General features: G+C 47.9%; 1 protein-coding gene across 1 annotated transcript in view; it reads right to left on the bottom strand.

Annotated features, from left to right (window-relative positions):
• Positions 1-13387: 13387 nt before the first annotated feature.
• Positions 13388-15999, bottom strand: part of LOC146775937 (uncharacterized) — a 1457164-nt gene continuing 1454552 nt past the window's right edge. Inside the window, exon 23 of the mRNA XM_085639461.1 lies at positions 13388-13779. Within this exon, the coding sequence (XP_085495587.1) occupies positions 13690-13779 (90 nt within the window). The 3' untranslated portion in view covers positions 13388-13689. The remainder of the gene's footprint in view (positions 13780-15999) is intronic.

Here is a 15999-nt window from a genome sequence, read left to right as displayed (position 1 = left end):
AGTAGACATATACCTCAGTCACGAGAGCACGCAAACCTTTAAACCTGACAGTTTGCACTTCCCATTTGAGTACAGAAAGAGGAGAGAGAAGTTCAGAAAGAAGCAAGAGAGTTGCAGAAACAGGCAAAAGAGGTGCAGAAAGAGGGAACAGTGTTGCAGACAGAGGCAAGAGAGGTGCAGAAAGAGGGAAGAGGGGTACTGAAAGAGAAAAGAGAAGTGCAGAAAGAAGCAACAGAGGTGCAGAAAGAGGCAAGAGGGGTGGAAACAGAGGCAAGAGAGGTACAGAAAGAGGGAAGAGGGCTGCAGAAAGAGGCAAGAGGGGTGCACACATTTGCAAGAGAGGTGTAGATTGAAGCAAGAGCAGTGCAGAATGAACCAACAGAAATGCAGAAAGAGGTACGAGGGGCGCAGGAAGAGGCAAGAGAAGTGTAGAAAGAAGCACCAGAGATGCAGAAGAGGCAAGAGAACTGCAGAAAGAGGGAAGAAAGTTGCAGAAACAGGCAAGAGAGGTGCAGAAAAAGGTAACAGGGGTACAGAAAGAGGCAAGAGAGCTACAGAAAGAAGCAACAGAGGTGCAGAAGGAGGCAAGAGAGGTGCAGGAAGATGCAAGAGAGTTGCAGATACAGGCAAGAGAGGTGCAGAAAGAGGCAAGAGCGGTGCAGAAAGAGGCAAATGAGGTGCAGAAAAAAGCAAGATAAGTGCAGAAAGAAGCATCAGGGGTGCAGAAAGAGGGGTGCAGAAAGAGGCAAGAGAAGTGCAAAAATACGCAGTGCAGAAAGAACTAGCAGAGCTGCAGAAGGCAAGAGGGGTGCAGAAGGAGGCAAGAGGGGTGCAGAAAGAGGCAAGAGGGGTACAGAAAGAGGCAAGAGGGGTGCAGAAAGAAGCAAGAGGGGTGCAGAAAGAAGCAAAAGATGTGCAGAAAGAGGCAAAAGAGTTGCACAAGGAGGCACAAGGCGTACAGAAAGAAGCAAGAGAGGTGCAGAAAGAAGCAACAGAGGTGCAGAAAGAGGCAGCAGGGGTGCAGAAAGATGCAAGAGAAGTGCAAAAATAAGCAACAGAGGGGCAGAAAGACGCTAGAGAAGTGCAAAAAGAAGCAACAGAGGTGCAGAAAGAGGCAGCAGGGGTGCAGACAGAGGCAAGAGAGATGGAGAGAGAACCAACAGAGGTGCATAAAGAGGCAAGAGGGGTGCAGAAATTTGCAATAGAGTTGCAGACAGAAGCAAGAGCAGTACAAAAAGAACCAACAGAGGTGCAGAAAGATGCAAGAGGGGTGCAGAAAGAGGCAAGAGAAGTGCAGAAAGAAGCAAAAGAGGTGCAGCAAGAGGCAAGAGCAGTGCAGAAAGAGGCAAGAGAGGTGCAGAAAAAAGCAAGATAAGTGCAGAAAGAAGCATCAGAGGTGCAGAAAGAGGCAAGAGGGGTGCAGAAAGAGGCAAGAGAAGTGCAAAAAATAAGCAACAGAGGGGCAGAAAGAGGCAAGAGAAGTGCAAAAATACGCAGTGCAGAAAGAACTAGCAGAGCTGCAGAAGGCAAGAGGGGTGCAGAAGGAGGCAAGAGGGGTGCAGAAAGAGGCAAGAGGGGTACAGAAAGAGGCAAGAGGGGTGCAGAAAGAAGCAAGAGGGGTGCAGAAAGAAGCAAAAGATGTGCAGAAAGAGGCAAAAGAGTTGCACAAGGAGGCACAAGGCGTACAGAAAGAAGCAAGAGAGGTGCAGAAAGAAGCAACAGAGGTGCAGAAAGAGGCAGCAGGGGTGCAGAAAGAGGCAAGAGAAGTGCAAAAATAAGCAACAGAGGGGCAGAAAGACGCTAGAGAAGTGCAAAAAGAAGCAACAGAGGTGCAGAAAGAGGCAGCAGGGGTGCAGACAGAGGCAAGAGAGATGGAGAGAGAACCAACAGAGGTGCATAAAGAGGCAAGAGGGGTGCAGAAATTTGCAATAGAGTTGCAGACAGAAGCAAGAGCAGTACAAAAAGAACCAACAGAGGTGCAGAAAGATGCAAGAGGGGTGCAGAAAGAGGCAAGAGAAGTGCAGAAAGAAGCAAAAGAGGTGCAGCAAGAGGCAAGAGCAGTGCAGAAAGAGGCAAGAGAGGTGCAGAAAAAAGCAAGATAAGTGCAGAAAGAAGCATCAGAGGTGCAGAAAGAGGCAAGAGGGGTGCAGAAAGAGGCAAGAGAAGTGCAAAAAATAAGCAACAGAGGGGCAGAAAGAGGCAAGAGAAGTGCAAAAAGAAGGACAGTGCAGATAGAAGCATGAGAAGTGCAGAAAGAAGCAACAGAGGTGCAGAAAGAGGACATGGGGTGCAGAAAGGCAAGAGAAGTACAGAAAGAAGCAAAAGATGTGCAGAAAGAGGCAAGAGGGGGCAGAAAGAGGCATGAGGGATACAGGTAGAGGGGTGCAGAAAGAGGCAAGAGGGGTGCAGAAATTTGCAAGACAGGTGCAGAAAGAAGCAAGAGCAGTGCAGAAAGAACCAAGAGAGGTGCAGAAAAAGGCAAGATGGGTACAGAAAGAGGCAAGAGAAGTACAGAAAGAAGCAAGAGGTGCAGAAAGAGGCTAGAGAACTGCAGAAAGAGGCAATAGAGTTGCAAAAACAGGCAAGAGATGTGCAGAATGAGGCAAGAGATGTGCAGAATGAGGGAACCCATGTGCAGAAAGAGGCAAGAGAGGTGCAGTAAGAGGGAAGAGAGGTGTAGAAAGAGGCAAGTGTAGGTAGAAGCAACAGAGGTACAAAAAGTGGCAAGAGAGATGCATAAAGAAGGGAGGTGCAAAAAGTGGAAGAGTTGAAGAAAGAGGCAAGAGACGTGCAGAAAAGGGAAGAAAGGTGCAGAAAGAAACAAGTGAAATGCAGAAAGAGACAAGAGATGCGCAGAAACAAGCAAGAGTGGTTTGCACACCATTAGTATCAATTTACCACCCACATTTAGCAATAAGTAACAGGTGACCATTCCAGGTTTGCAAAGGGCCTTCCACCATGCTGTAACACTTCTTGCTGCATTTGTGGTAACATTTGAGCCGTTTCAGCTAGAAACAAGGTTTTTTTGTTAAAATCTGCAGATTACGCAGCACATGATGGATTATGTGGCAAATGCGGAAAATGTCTAATTATGCGAAAATCAGTGCAGCGGAACAGTCACATAATTCCAGTGACCCCGCTCATACCTCCGACTAGGTCCAGAAGTTCTCCTAAGTGGTTCCTTCTTTTTTTGTCTCATTGAGTTTATAGTTTAGATTCTATGGAAATGAGGAAGACTAAACCTGAGGTTACCACTCCACAACACAGACTATATATCACATAATTACTCTCCATAACAAATAATCCCACTCTACATAATTCCTATACACTAAATACCACATACTTTCTATCCACATAATGTCACTGCACAACATACAACATAATTCCACTACACACAACGTACATCAACTCCATTCCAAAAAACATTGGTAAAACACTTTTACATTTACAACCCTAATAGCCCTAACTTTCGCAAATGCGAGAGCTATTACATTGCAAATGCTTCTTTAACTAGTAGTCACATTTACAGAGTGGCGGAGAAAGGGGGCTGAGCCTCCGACCATAGCTCAGGAATTCCGCTGCATAGCACTTACAGGAGGTACCAGGAGGGCTTCTTTGCCCCCAAAGTCCCTCAGCAGTAAAGTGGACTTCATCCCCCACCCAGTAGTGTGCCAGAAGGCACATTTGCAGAGTGTTGGAGAAAGGGGGACTTGGCATCCGAAGGCCTCTTAGCAATCCCACTGTGTTGGACTTACTGGAGGTAACAGGAGGGGTAGTTGGCCCCCAAGGACATCCTTGGGGGCCAACTACCCCTCCTATTACCTCCAGTAAGTCCCACACAGGAGGATGCTTAAGTTCTCATATGAGGCCACGCCCCTTTCCCCACCACTCTGAAACGCGCTCCCTGGCACGCTCTTGGGATGGGGATTGACGTCCCCTTCTCTGCTGGGGGTGCTTAGGGGCCAACTAGCCTACCTGTTACCTCCAGTAAGCTCCACAAAGTGGGATTACTGAGAGGTGCACACAGGCCATGCCCCTTTCTCCACCACTCTGCAAATGCGCTTCCAGGTGTGCTCTTGGTTGGCAGATGAAGTCCCCTTGCCTTCTGAGGGTCCCTGGGGGCCAACTAGCTCTCCTGTTATCTCTAGTAAGCCCCACACAACTGGATTGCTGACAGTGGTCCGAGGCCACGCCCCCTTTTTACACCACTCTGAGAACGCGCCTCCTGGCGCACTACTGCTTGGGGGATGAAGTCCACAGGACACAAGAGGACCTCATCGCTCCAACAGCAGTGTCCAAGAGGCGCGTTTGTAGAATGGTGTAAAAAGGGGCACTGTGTGGGGCTTACTGGAGGTATCTGGTGGCCTAGTTGGCCCCTAAGGACCCTTAGGATTCGAGGGGACATAATCCCCCAGCCCAGAACGCGCCAGAAGGCACGTTTGCATAGTGGTGCAGGGAGGGGGCGAGCCTCATTGAGTTGCTGGTTTCTTTTTTATATTTTAGGAAGGAGGGCTATGTGCCCCCCCTTCCTTTAACCCTTTTGGGCCCAGGGGACCCCATCCCCCGGGGCCTTAGCCATTAAAAAAAATAAATAAAAAAAATTGAGAAGGGCGATTGGCGTACACCGCCTCCCTCCCCAGGTCGATTACGGCCCCGGGGACCCCATCACCTGGGGCTAGGTCTTTGTTTTTTTAAATTTTATTTATAGGTGATGGGGGCTGTGCGGCCTCCATCCCCAGGTCGATTTCAGCCCTAGGGCCTGCCTCATTTATTTAAACATTTTGGAGAGGGGCCGCGTGGCACCCCGGAACATAGCTGGAGTTGGCCCTGGGGGGTGGCGGTCCCCAGGGCCATGAAGGGCAGCATTTGCACAGCCCCGGGGAGGTGGTGGTCCCTGGGGCCGAGGGGCCGCAACGGACCCCCGTATTTGCATAAAGTGGCCCCGGGGAGGTGGTGGTCGCCGAGGCAGTGTGGAGGGGCTCGACCCCCCACACTTAGATTTTAAAGGCAGTGCCGGGCAGTGGTGGTCCCCCGGGGCTTGGGTGGGCCTGTGAGGCCCCCTCACCATAAATAAATTAAAGCCCCAGGGAGGTGGCGGTCCCTGGGACTTGGGGGGGCCCGCGAGGCACCCCCGCCCCAAATTATTAAATGCCCCAGGGAGGTGGCGGTTCCCAGGGCAGCATGGGGGATAGTAGCCCTCCTACGCATTTTTTAACAAAAAGCCCCAGGGAGCTGGCAGTCCATGGGGCTGCAGAAGGGCCACGTGCCCCGCACATTATTAATGAAGCTCCAGGGAGGTCACGGGCCCCCGCTACATAATTTTGTATTGCCCCGGGGACCTGGCTCACTCAGGGCTTAAAACAAACTAAGCGCGGGAGACCGCGGTTCATTTAAAAAACAAATGAATCTGCAGGATTCGTCTACAGTACGCAAATTCCACCGAAATTAAAAAAAATAAATGCTTTTTTCGGCCCTGGGGGTCCCTGTGTGGGTCAGGGTGTTTCTACCCTGCCACCTTTTCTTATTTTTAATAATTTCTTTTACCTTTTTTTAACCAAGTCACAAGATGGCTGCCAACACTTCCCAGTTTGAAGTGTTGGCAGCGATCAGAGTCAAGCTTGTACTCGGGAGGGTTAGTAGATCAACCGTGGTCACCAGATATCCCTATTTTCTTATGCATGTATTTCTCAGAAACTACTGAACAGATTTACACAATTTAAAAAAAAAGAACGCTTTCTAAACAAAGAGCTACCTTTTTGCCAAATTTGGTGTAATTCCGTTCAGCAGTTCGGGCTGTAGCTTTGTCTAAAGTTTCCTATGGAAATTAACATGGAGAAAACGCATTTTGGGACCCCTCTTTTTTCTCGGCCCCCGCTTGACGAATCACCCCGAAACTTTCAAGACAAGAGCTGACCTAAGCATGCCATTAGCTTTGAAAATTTTGTGAAGATTCATCAAACTACGCCACAGATACAAGAAAATCAAAAAACGCTTTTCCTATGGAAACTAGGTCCTAACTATACCTACCTACTTGCGATCTGTCCTTGCATGTATCAGTCTCCTCACCCATTCCAGGGGTGTGGTTATCAATAGTGCAGCAGGTGCAGTGGCACCAGGCCAAGGTGTATCAGGCATCCATTTAATACCAGTTAGTATATGTTTTTTACTATCAACCCAAAGGATGATACACTCAATTTCCTTCTTTGAATTAGGATCCTGCAACACCACTGGCCCATTCCGTTTCCAACCACTGACATGGTATTATCCACAAACCTTGTAATTCTGTTCCCAAAAGCCATGTTCTGCTCTAGAAATCCACCAGAACATGCAAAGACCATCTGTTTCTCCATCTTTCTCTAACATATGTTTTGATTCTCCCCTCGAGCCTCGCCAGGGTCCACCCTACTTCTCGTTTTGCAAAGCACCGGCTCTAATTAAACCCAACAAAGTGAACAGGCGTGACGATCCTAACACTGATGCTCAGTTGTTTTTCTGGAATTGTTGTACTCTTTAGTATTTTTTTGGTTGCTTGCATTGCCTTCCCATTGGTCTGATTCAACCCTGGAGTGTTGAAGTTGAGGAGAGGTATTGTTATATTCCTGAGTTAGGCCCATGTAGGGAAGCAGCTTATTTCTTACATTGTCCTCACAATAACATTCCAGCCGTGAACTTTTGCACATATTTGCGTGCATGACAATGTTGGATTAGATTCCCTGAAACTAAACTTGTTTACAAATCTAGCTATGCACAACAATATCACAATGGCCTGAACATCATGTACAAGGTCTCTTTTCGCACTATGTACAAATGTCATCTCTGGGGTTGATTACGAAGTAGCTCGGAAACCATTCTGACCTAATCGGTTTCGAAATGGTTTCCGACCAAATCGGATTCTGGGAGTCTGTCCGAACAATTACAATGGTTCCCAACACCGTTCGATCGGACTCCCATTGACTTCAATGGGATCATGTGTTCCGACTGAATACACAGGCTCACACTGAAGAAAGGGGTGGTTGTGGAAAATCGTGCACCCTGTGGTGGACACCCCAAGGTGCCTGACACACTGTGCATGATTGGAAAGGGGGGACCCATGGGTACCCCCCCTGGCCCAATTCGGAGCTCTCTTGGGGAAGGGGGCCTGCAACGGGCCCCCAAAATCAGATTCTGACAGCCGATCCGTGTCGGAACAACCGATTCGGAATCCAACATCCTTATCGCTCGGTCAAAAACGTGGTCCGTAGACCTGTACGACTCTGCTCCAAATGACTCAGCTACTCTGAATACTGTTTGGAACCGAGTTGGACAGTCCGAACGGTTTCTGAACATCCTAATCGGTCGTTTATAAATGTTTACGAGCCGTCCAGAAACAAGGCTTCCGAATCAGATTCGAACAAATCGAATGCTATTCAGAGCCTTCCGAACAACATCGTAATCGACCCCCCTATCTTCATCCACAGGGGACAGGGCTATCTACATATCTATAACATCACTAATCTGAACGCACATCGCAAGGCTGCTTGCTATTATAAAAGATGAGCATCTCAATAGATTGGTAGAGGAGGCACTTCAGCTGAGACGGTGTGTCCCTGCATGCTGAGACTTCACCACGCAGCGGTCTGACATGTTGTGGTGGGTGTCCAGGTCGTAACCCGGAGGGGGTCATAATTCTCTCCCATCAGGTAATATGGTTGGATCGTCCCTTGGGGGAATTCTTGGCTCCACACCAACACACACTCTAGGTACACTGAGAGTAGGAGTACACTCAATTGCTGCCTTGTTATATGCCTGCACATATACACTGCTTTAGCATCATAGTAGAACTATATGTAATGTAATGTAATGTAAAAAGTTCTTATAGAGCGCAACTTACACCGGACGGTTTCTTGGCGCTAAGCACTTACTTGAGAAGAGGCAGAGAGGGAGAAAAGAGTACTTATATATAAATAGAATGAAAGAGGTGGGTTTTAAGAAGGGACCTAAAGTGTGGGTAAGAAGGAGAAAGTCTGAGTTCCAACGGAAGTGAATTCCAAAAGGAGGGGGCTAGAAAAGAGAATCTGAGGCCACCGTGTTTTTTGCGCCTAAACCTAGGTGTCTGGAGGAGTGCATGATGAGAGGAGCGAAGGTGCCTAGAGGGAACATAGGGATGCAAGAGAGAGGAGATGAAGGAAGGACCAATACCGGCCAGAGATTTATGGGTCAAACAGCCAAGTTTAAACTTGCAACGCTCCGATACAGGGAGCCAATGTAAGGCTTTGAGCAAAGGGTGAATGTGAAAATGTTTGGGATAATGATAGATCAGGCGAGCAGCCTGATTCTGTATCAACTGTAATCTTTTAAGTTGATATTGTGGGATGCCTACATACAGAACATTGGCAAAGTCAATCCGGGAAATGACTAATGCCAATAGTGCCAGGGTAAGGGCCTCAGAGGTCAGGAAGTGGGCTATTTTCCGGATCTTCCTAAGCTGGAAGAAGCAAGAGGACACAGTGGCACTGACCTGATGTTTCATTGAAAGATCGTGGGAGATGTAGACTCCCAGACTTTTCACCTTGTCAGCCGGACAAGGAGAAGGACCCAGAGAAGAGGGCCAAAACGTCGAGTTCCAGGGGTTGGATGGGCCTCCGACAAGAACAAGCTCAGTCTTGTTGGGGTTAAGCTTAAGATGGTGAGCACCCATCCAATTACTGATATGACAGAGGGTGAGTTGGAAATCTTGAATCGCTTCGTCCGATGAGTCAAGGTTGAAGACAAGCTGAATGTCATCTGCATAATTAAATGCAGTGACATTCCTTCCCCGGAGGGAGCGAATAAGGGGAGTAAGATACAAATTGAATTGGAGTGGTGACAAAGACGAACCCTGTGGAACGCCGCAAGTGAGCTGCATTTTATCAGCCGAGAACTGGGAGAGCCGAACAGATTGATGGCGGTTCGTCAGAAAGGAGCGGACCCAACTGAGGGCCGTCCCGCTGATGCCTGCCTCTTTGACACGGTCGGCCAAGATGGTATGGTCGACCGTGTCAAAGGCCGCCGATAGATCTAGAAGAATCAGGGCTTGACTGGTATTAGAGTCGGCGCCTCTACGGAGTTCCTCCATGACAGAGAGTATAACCGCTTCCGTCGAGTGAGCAGATCTAAACCCAGCTTGCTGGGAGTCTAAGAAGTTAGACTCTTCAATAAAAGAACTGAGGACTCCAGTCACATGTGTCTCAAGTACCTTACTCAAGTAAGGGAGAAGGGAAATGGGGCGAAAATTGCCCATGACTGCAGGGTCGGCATTAGGTTTTTTTAATATAGGAACCACCTCAGCGTTCTTAAACTGGCTAGGAACCTCATCGAACAGAAGAGAGTTGTTCAGGAGGGCTAGTGAAGGGGTAGGGCAGGCCGAAAAGGCAGCACGAAGAATTGCGGGAGGGCAGCAGTCCGTGGGAGAGCCAGATGAAACTTTATTAAGCAGGGAAAGAAAGTCACCTTCTAGTATAGGGGGAAACTGAGTAAGGGAGTGGGGATTAGAGAAAGGAGTGGTATCAGTAGGGAACATCACCGGGGATCCAGAGAGGATACTATGTTTAATTTTGCGGATTTTATCAATAAAAAATGTATTGAGGGAATCACAGAGAGCCTGAGATGGTAGGGGTTTGAGGGTCACCCTGTCGGGGTGTGAGAGTTCCTCCACAATGGCAAAAATTTCTTTTGATTTTTGTGCAGAGTTAAGAATTTTAGTAGAGAAATAGGCCGTTTTAGCGACTGAAATGGCCTGTTTGTATTCGCCGGAGAGTTTTAAAAATTGTAGCTTTTCTGAGTGGTCGTAGTTTCTGCGCCAACGGCGCTTGGCTTGGCGGAGTCCCAGTTTTAAAGATTTGAGGCTGTCCGAGAACCATCGGTGTGCTTCATGAGGACGCTTAGTTCTGATTATCTTGAGGGGGGCAACCTTTTCGCTGGCGGATTCTAGCCATTTGACAAGTGCGGCTTCTTGGGAGTCTATGGAGCCGGGACTAGGCAGAGCCGAGGAAGTTAAGGAGGTAAAAAATAAGTCAAGGTCTGCTTTATTCCAATTGCGGGCCAAGAGGCTAGGGCCTCGGCTGCGGGAAGGTGGTGGAGGGACCAAAAGGGAGAAAGAAATTAAAAAGTGATCCGACCAAAGACAAGGTGTAATCGTGAGCGACTCAATTCCTAGATTGTAGGTCCACACTTGATCAAGAGTGTGGCCCTTAGAGTGAGTGGCCGTGTGAATATGTTGAAGGCCGTTGAGCCCACTTAATAGATCGGTGAAAGCCAGAGAGAAAGAGCTTTCAAGGGCGTCTGATGGCCAATAGTTGAAGTCTCCCAGGACCAGCAGTCTGGAATAATTGATTGTAAGCTGGGAGAGTAAGTCGCCAAAGAGCAAGGGAAAGTTTGGCATAGGTTGGGGGGGCGATATACCAGGACGCAAGTAAGAGGAGACACCGAGGATTCAAAACGAATGACTAGGTAGTCGACCTGAGGGATATCGGGTAGGGAGAGGGAAGTAAACCTAAGGGGAAGTTTAATAATGGCAGCTACGCCGCCACCCGGTTTCCCAGCTGGGCGGTTAGCTTGAAGGATATAGTACCCAGGTGGAATGGCTGCCAAAATGTCAGGGGAGGAGTCCTCATTCAGCCAAGTCTCCGTTATGAGTAAGATATCCGGTCGGTCTGCGTCCAGAAGGTGGCATATGTCAAGTTGATAACGGACTAACGACCGAGTGTTGAGATATATAATTGCTAATTCCATATTAGCAGGGGCCTGAACGGGCAGAGATTTGGAGGGGAGGGAAGTGACTATATGTCCAGGGATAAGGGAAGATGGGAGAGTCTGGAGCTCGGAGAAGGTCCTGCGTACTTGTAGAATGCCAAGTTGTTTAAGTTTTAAATAACTAGTAGCGGCCAGCGGCCAGGATGTGTGTAGGGAGATTAAGTCCCTAGGGGAGTAGGATATAGATTGGGCAGAGTGACAGGCCCCAGGCCCCGGCCGGCCGCGGACGGGCGCAGACGGGCTTGCCTTAGGCGCGCCTTCGGCACGCCAACGGCGCGGCCGCGACATCGTTCTTAAAATAGCGGAAGTGCGTGGCGCGTGCGCAGACAGCAGCAACAACTATAACGCTACCCTTCCTATTGGGAGCGTGAAGGTAGCGAGTGCAAGTACAAAAGGGTAAGTAAACAAGTGGTTGACGCGATAAAAAAGTTTAAAATGCTGAAATACCCCCCAGGAGCATTGAACACAACTCCTTAGCCCCACAAATCAAGTTTAAAACAATTTAGACAGTACAAAGTAGTTGTGGCAGATAACGATTCCCTGACCTCAAGAGTGCTGCTGCGCGGCCGCGACCTCGCTCCTAAAATAGCGGAAGTGCGTGGCGCGTGCGCAGACAGCAGCAACAACTATAACGCTACCCTTCCTATTGGGAGCGTGAAGGTAGCGAGTGCAAATACAAAAGGATAAGTAAACAAGTGGTTGACGCGATAAAAAAGTTTAAAATGCTGAAATACCCCACAGGAGCATTGAACACAGCTCCTTAGCCCCACAAATCAAGTTTAAAACAATTTAGACAGTACAAAGTAGTTGTGGCAGATAACGATTCCCTGACCTCAAGAGTGCTGCTGCGCGGCCGCGACCTCGCTCCTAAAATAGCAGAAGTGCGTGGCGCGTGCGCAGACAGCAGCAACAACTATAACGCTACCCTTCCTATTGAGAGTGTGAAGGTAGCGAGTGCAAGCACAAAAGGGTAAGTAAACAAGTGGTTGACGCGATAAAAAAGTTTAAAATGCTGAAATACCCCCCAGGAGCATTGAACACAGCTCCTTAGCCCCACAAGTCAAGTTTAAAACAATTTAGACAGTACAAAGTAGTGCTTTTGGTGCTCGTTATCAATCAATCAATCATGGGTTTATGAAGCACAGCTACTCACCCGAAAGGGCCTCAAGGCGCTGGGGAGGCGCAGCTCCTGGATGTTCACGGCGATTCGTCGAAGAGCCAGGTCTTGCGGTCCTTCAAGAACTTGGAGAGTGTTGGTGTCTGTTGGAGGTGGAGAGGGAGGGTATTCCATGCCTTGGCCGCGAGCTGGGAGGAGCGTCATCCTGTTCTAGTCTTCTTGATGCGTGCTCCCGTCGCAAGAGAGAGCTGGGCTGAGCAGAGGGATCTTTGGGATGCGTGGAACGAGAGGTGGTGGTTCATGTAGGCGGGTCCAGTGTTGTGGAGGGCTTTGTGGGCGTGGGTGAGAAGCTTGAAAGTGATTCTCTTCTTGACTGGGAGCCAGTGTAGTGTCCATAGGTATTGGCTGACGTGGCAGTGGCGTCGTAAGTTGAGGACTAGTCTGGCGGCGGCGTTCTGGATGTTCTGGTGTTTGCGAGTGAGGTTCTTGTTGGCCCCCGATTAGAGTGCGTTGCCATAGTCCAGTCTGCTGCTGATGAGGGCGTGGGTGACGGATTTCCTGTGTTCGAGGGGAATCCAGTTGAAGGTCTTTCGGAGTAGGTGGAGGGTGTTGTAGCAGGAAGAGGTGACCAGCGTTGATCTGATGGTCCATTTGAGTTCGGAGCTCGGATGATTCCGAGGTTGCGTGCGTGGTTCATGGGGGAGGGAGAGTTTCCAAGGGCTGGAGGCCACCAGGTGTCATTCAAAGCGTCGGGATGTGCGCCCATGATGAGTACTTCAGTTTTGTCTGTGTTGAGTTGCAGGCAGCTCTTCTTCATCCATCTGGCGACTGCTTCCATTCCCTCTTGAAAGTTGTGTTTGTAGATGTTGGGTTCGTTGGATAGGGAGAGGATGAGTTGGGTGTCTTCAGTGTAAAATAGGATGTTGAGTCTGTGAGATCTGACGATGAATGCAAGCGTTAAACAGGGTGGGGCTGATGAAGGAATCATTTTTATCTGCTTCTGTCTATTGATCATTGCAACACACATATTTTATACAAGAATAACATTGGCTCAGTAAACTTACAGAAGTCATCCCACTGTGTATTCTCTGTATACTTTTATGAGAATAAGTGAGCATGAATGACTAGGAATAAAGTTCTCTACTGTTTCAACGATCCCTGAGGGGTCAGGGGTTTCATGTTCAGTGGTTGCAAAAGACCATTTTCTCTCTGATAAGGTTAGGGGGACTATAGGCTACGAAATCCTGTGAGGGTCTTCGGAATTAGTCTAGGCACCAAGCCCCTAGTTTATGTTGTCCAAACAAATGCACAGATCCTACGGATTAGTAGGAACTGCACAACAGCATCAATTAAATTGGCGTGAGTTAGTAGAGCACACTGAAGATCACTGCATATGTTACTATCTCACCTCACACTGCTGGCGTTTAAACCACATAACTGCAAATGGATGCAAAGGTCATTGCTGTTACACAAAATGCACTTCAAAATGTTAACTGCTTTATTGCATATAATTTGTTTAAAAGGCAGAGAATGTGCTTTTTTATTTTTTTTTACAAATGTTTGTATTGAGATTATTTAGGTTATGTCTTCACCAGCTTTCTTTTGTGTATTTTGTCTTTTAAATAAAGTTAATTACCATAATTCTTTTCCTCTTTTCTTCCAGGCATTCTAGCGCCCCAAATCCTCTCAATCCCACCCAACAGAACATACAGACACAACTTTTATATAATTGCACTTGATGCTAAAAAATAAATACGCAGTAGCATTCGAGGAAGTGTTCAGAAAGCAAACACTTGTGCATTCTACTTCACAATGTCCACTGTAATGTCCTCTTCTCCTTCGGTGTTCTTGTTTCGCCCTGTGCAGTATGTCAGCAGGCAAACTGGAGAGGCCTACAAAAATTAAACAAAGATAAACTTTTAGGGAAGCATATTATTCAGAAAAACTCAAATCACTTAAATCAAGTACGAGTCTCATGGGTTGGGCATACTGTAAAAAAAAATCATTCTACTAATTTGGAGAAAGTATTCTATTAAAATATGCCAAACGCTTTAAATTCCCCCCCCCCCCGGCGAATTTTGAGAGACATATAATCATTTTAATACATATATACGCATAAAAGCTTTCAGCATTATTTTACTTTTTGGATGTTGCACAACATTGTGTGAGACAGAAAGAGAAACTTACAATATGCTTTTGAACTTCCCTTTATAAGGAGATATTGGTGAGAGGGCATGGGGTATTGTAATATTGTATTTTACTACTTAGAAACGCACTTCCATTCGTAGTCAGCATATGCAGTAAGCACTATTAACACAGAAGATGGAACTGAAAGGGTACCAATGGCGAGAAGGGGAGAGGAGTTGGCCTAACGGCTTGGGCGGTCGACCTCGAATCTGGTGAACCGGGTTTGAGTCTCGGCAATGACGCTGAACATCCTGTGATTCTGGGCAAATCACTTAATCTCCCTGTAACAAGGAGAGCGGGGAGGATTGTCGGCACGGGGCTGAGTGGTGGGAGGCTCGGGAATTCACGGGCCCTATGTTTTATAATCCACAGGAAGACGCATGGACAGCTTCAGGAACTGAGGCTCCGACTACAGCAGACGCCTTCCCCTTTAACTGGGATGAGCTCTCGGACAACCCCACCCACTTTGATGACACCCTGGGCCCGCAGCCAATAAAATACGACCACGAACAGTTGGGGTTGTGTATGAACACCGGAGCGGGAGACCTGGAGAAGGAAAGACGTGAGAAGGAGTTTGGAGAAGGAGATCGAGAAAGAGGAGAACGAGAACGCCTTGAGGACCGAGGACGGACGTCAAGAGGAGAGAAGCCGGAGACAGGAGGACTCCGCAACCACGTATCGCCGAGCCGCGCCCACGGAGGAGCGTGGCTATCCCAGGTACGTGACCGTTTCACGGGCTGGGTCGGGAGGCGGGAGAAGGCGGACAGTTAAGCTAACGCCACTCGCCGACTCGTTTGTCTCTGCACTATTCCCTTCCTCACTCGCACTGGTCCCATTGCACCGCGGCCGTAGCCTAAAGCGCACCTGAGCACCAGAGTGTTGTCCTCACTTACCCGTCCCCGTGTGAGAATAACTAGAACTTGTTTTCTGACCGCCACCTTTGCTTCTGTCTTTCTTTTGGGTCGCCGGCACCTCGGAGTCCTCTACGCCGTCACACCTGCCAGAAGGACGGAACAACACAAGGGAAAGACCCCGGCGCCATTCTACCTCGACGGAAAGCACAGATTCGTTTACCTATAGACTAAATTCCCCATACTCGTTGGAACAATCTGGCTGCGCCCACTAAACGGGACTTTATCAAAATAAAACCTTCTCTGACTAGACGTAGAGTCCTGAGTCATTCATCTCACCCGCTCACACTCCCCCTACCTAACAAAAATGATGAATGTGTCCTCATGTAACGCAACTGGTGCAATGTAAAGTGCTCTGATACCCGATACCAGGTCAAGTTCGCGCTATATAAAACTCTGTAAAAAAAAGCGTATAGAAGATTGTGGGTGACATCAAAACATGTCAGATGAAAAGAAATGCAAAGTGTCAGAGGGTGGAGTGCTGGTAGAGAGCTGGTGAGTAGTAATAAAGATTGCCTCACTTTTTAAAATGAGAACTAGAAGCAGTGATGTGATGAAACACACAATGCTATTATTAGCACATGAATATGCTCCTAGAGGGGAAACATCAGTTTATATGTTTATATGTTTCCTGCTCAGGCATAATTTGGAAATATTTTGGAACCACAGTAAACTTTTAGGAACTTTACTTATAAATAAAATGCATCAAAACAGAAACTGCATATCCCACAAATGCAGCAGAAACTGGAGGATCTCAATTCTGGAATAAGAGTTGAAGCCTCTGGCCTATCTCACTTGACTCACTATGGCCTGGACTTGGGTCTCACCAATAAACCCCTCACTCTAGGGTGCCTACAGATATACTTGGGTGAGACCACTGTGTTCTTCAGAAATATATATATGTAAATGACTATATTCCAACAATGAAGTTCCTGCAACAAATGTGGGTGGGTAGAGGATTTGGGCATGACCACACCAGAAAGGACAAGTCATTTGTCCTTAAATTGATGAGTT

This window comes from Triturus cristatus, chromosome 12 (genome assembly GCF_964204655.1).
Source record: "Triturus cristatus chromosome 12, aTriCri1.1, whole genome shotgun sequence".
Lineage (NCBI taxonomy): Eukaryota > Metazoa > Chordata > Amphibia > Caudata > Salamandridae > Triturus > Triturus cristatus.
This window is presented reverse-complemented; position numbering and strand designations above follow the sequence as displayed.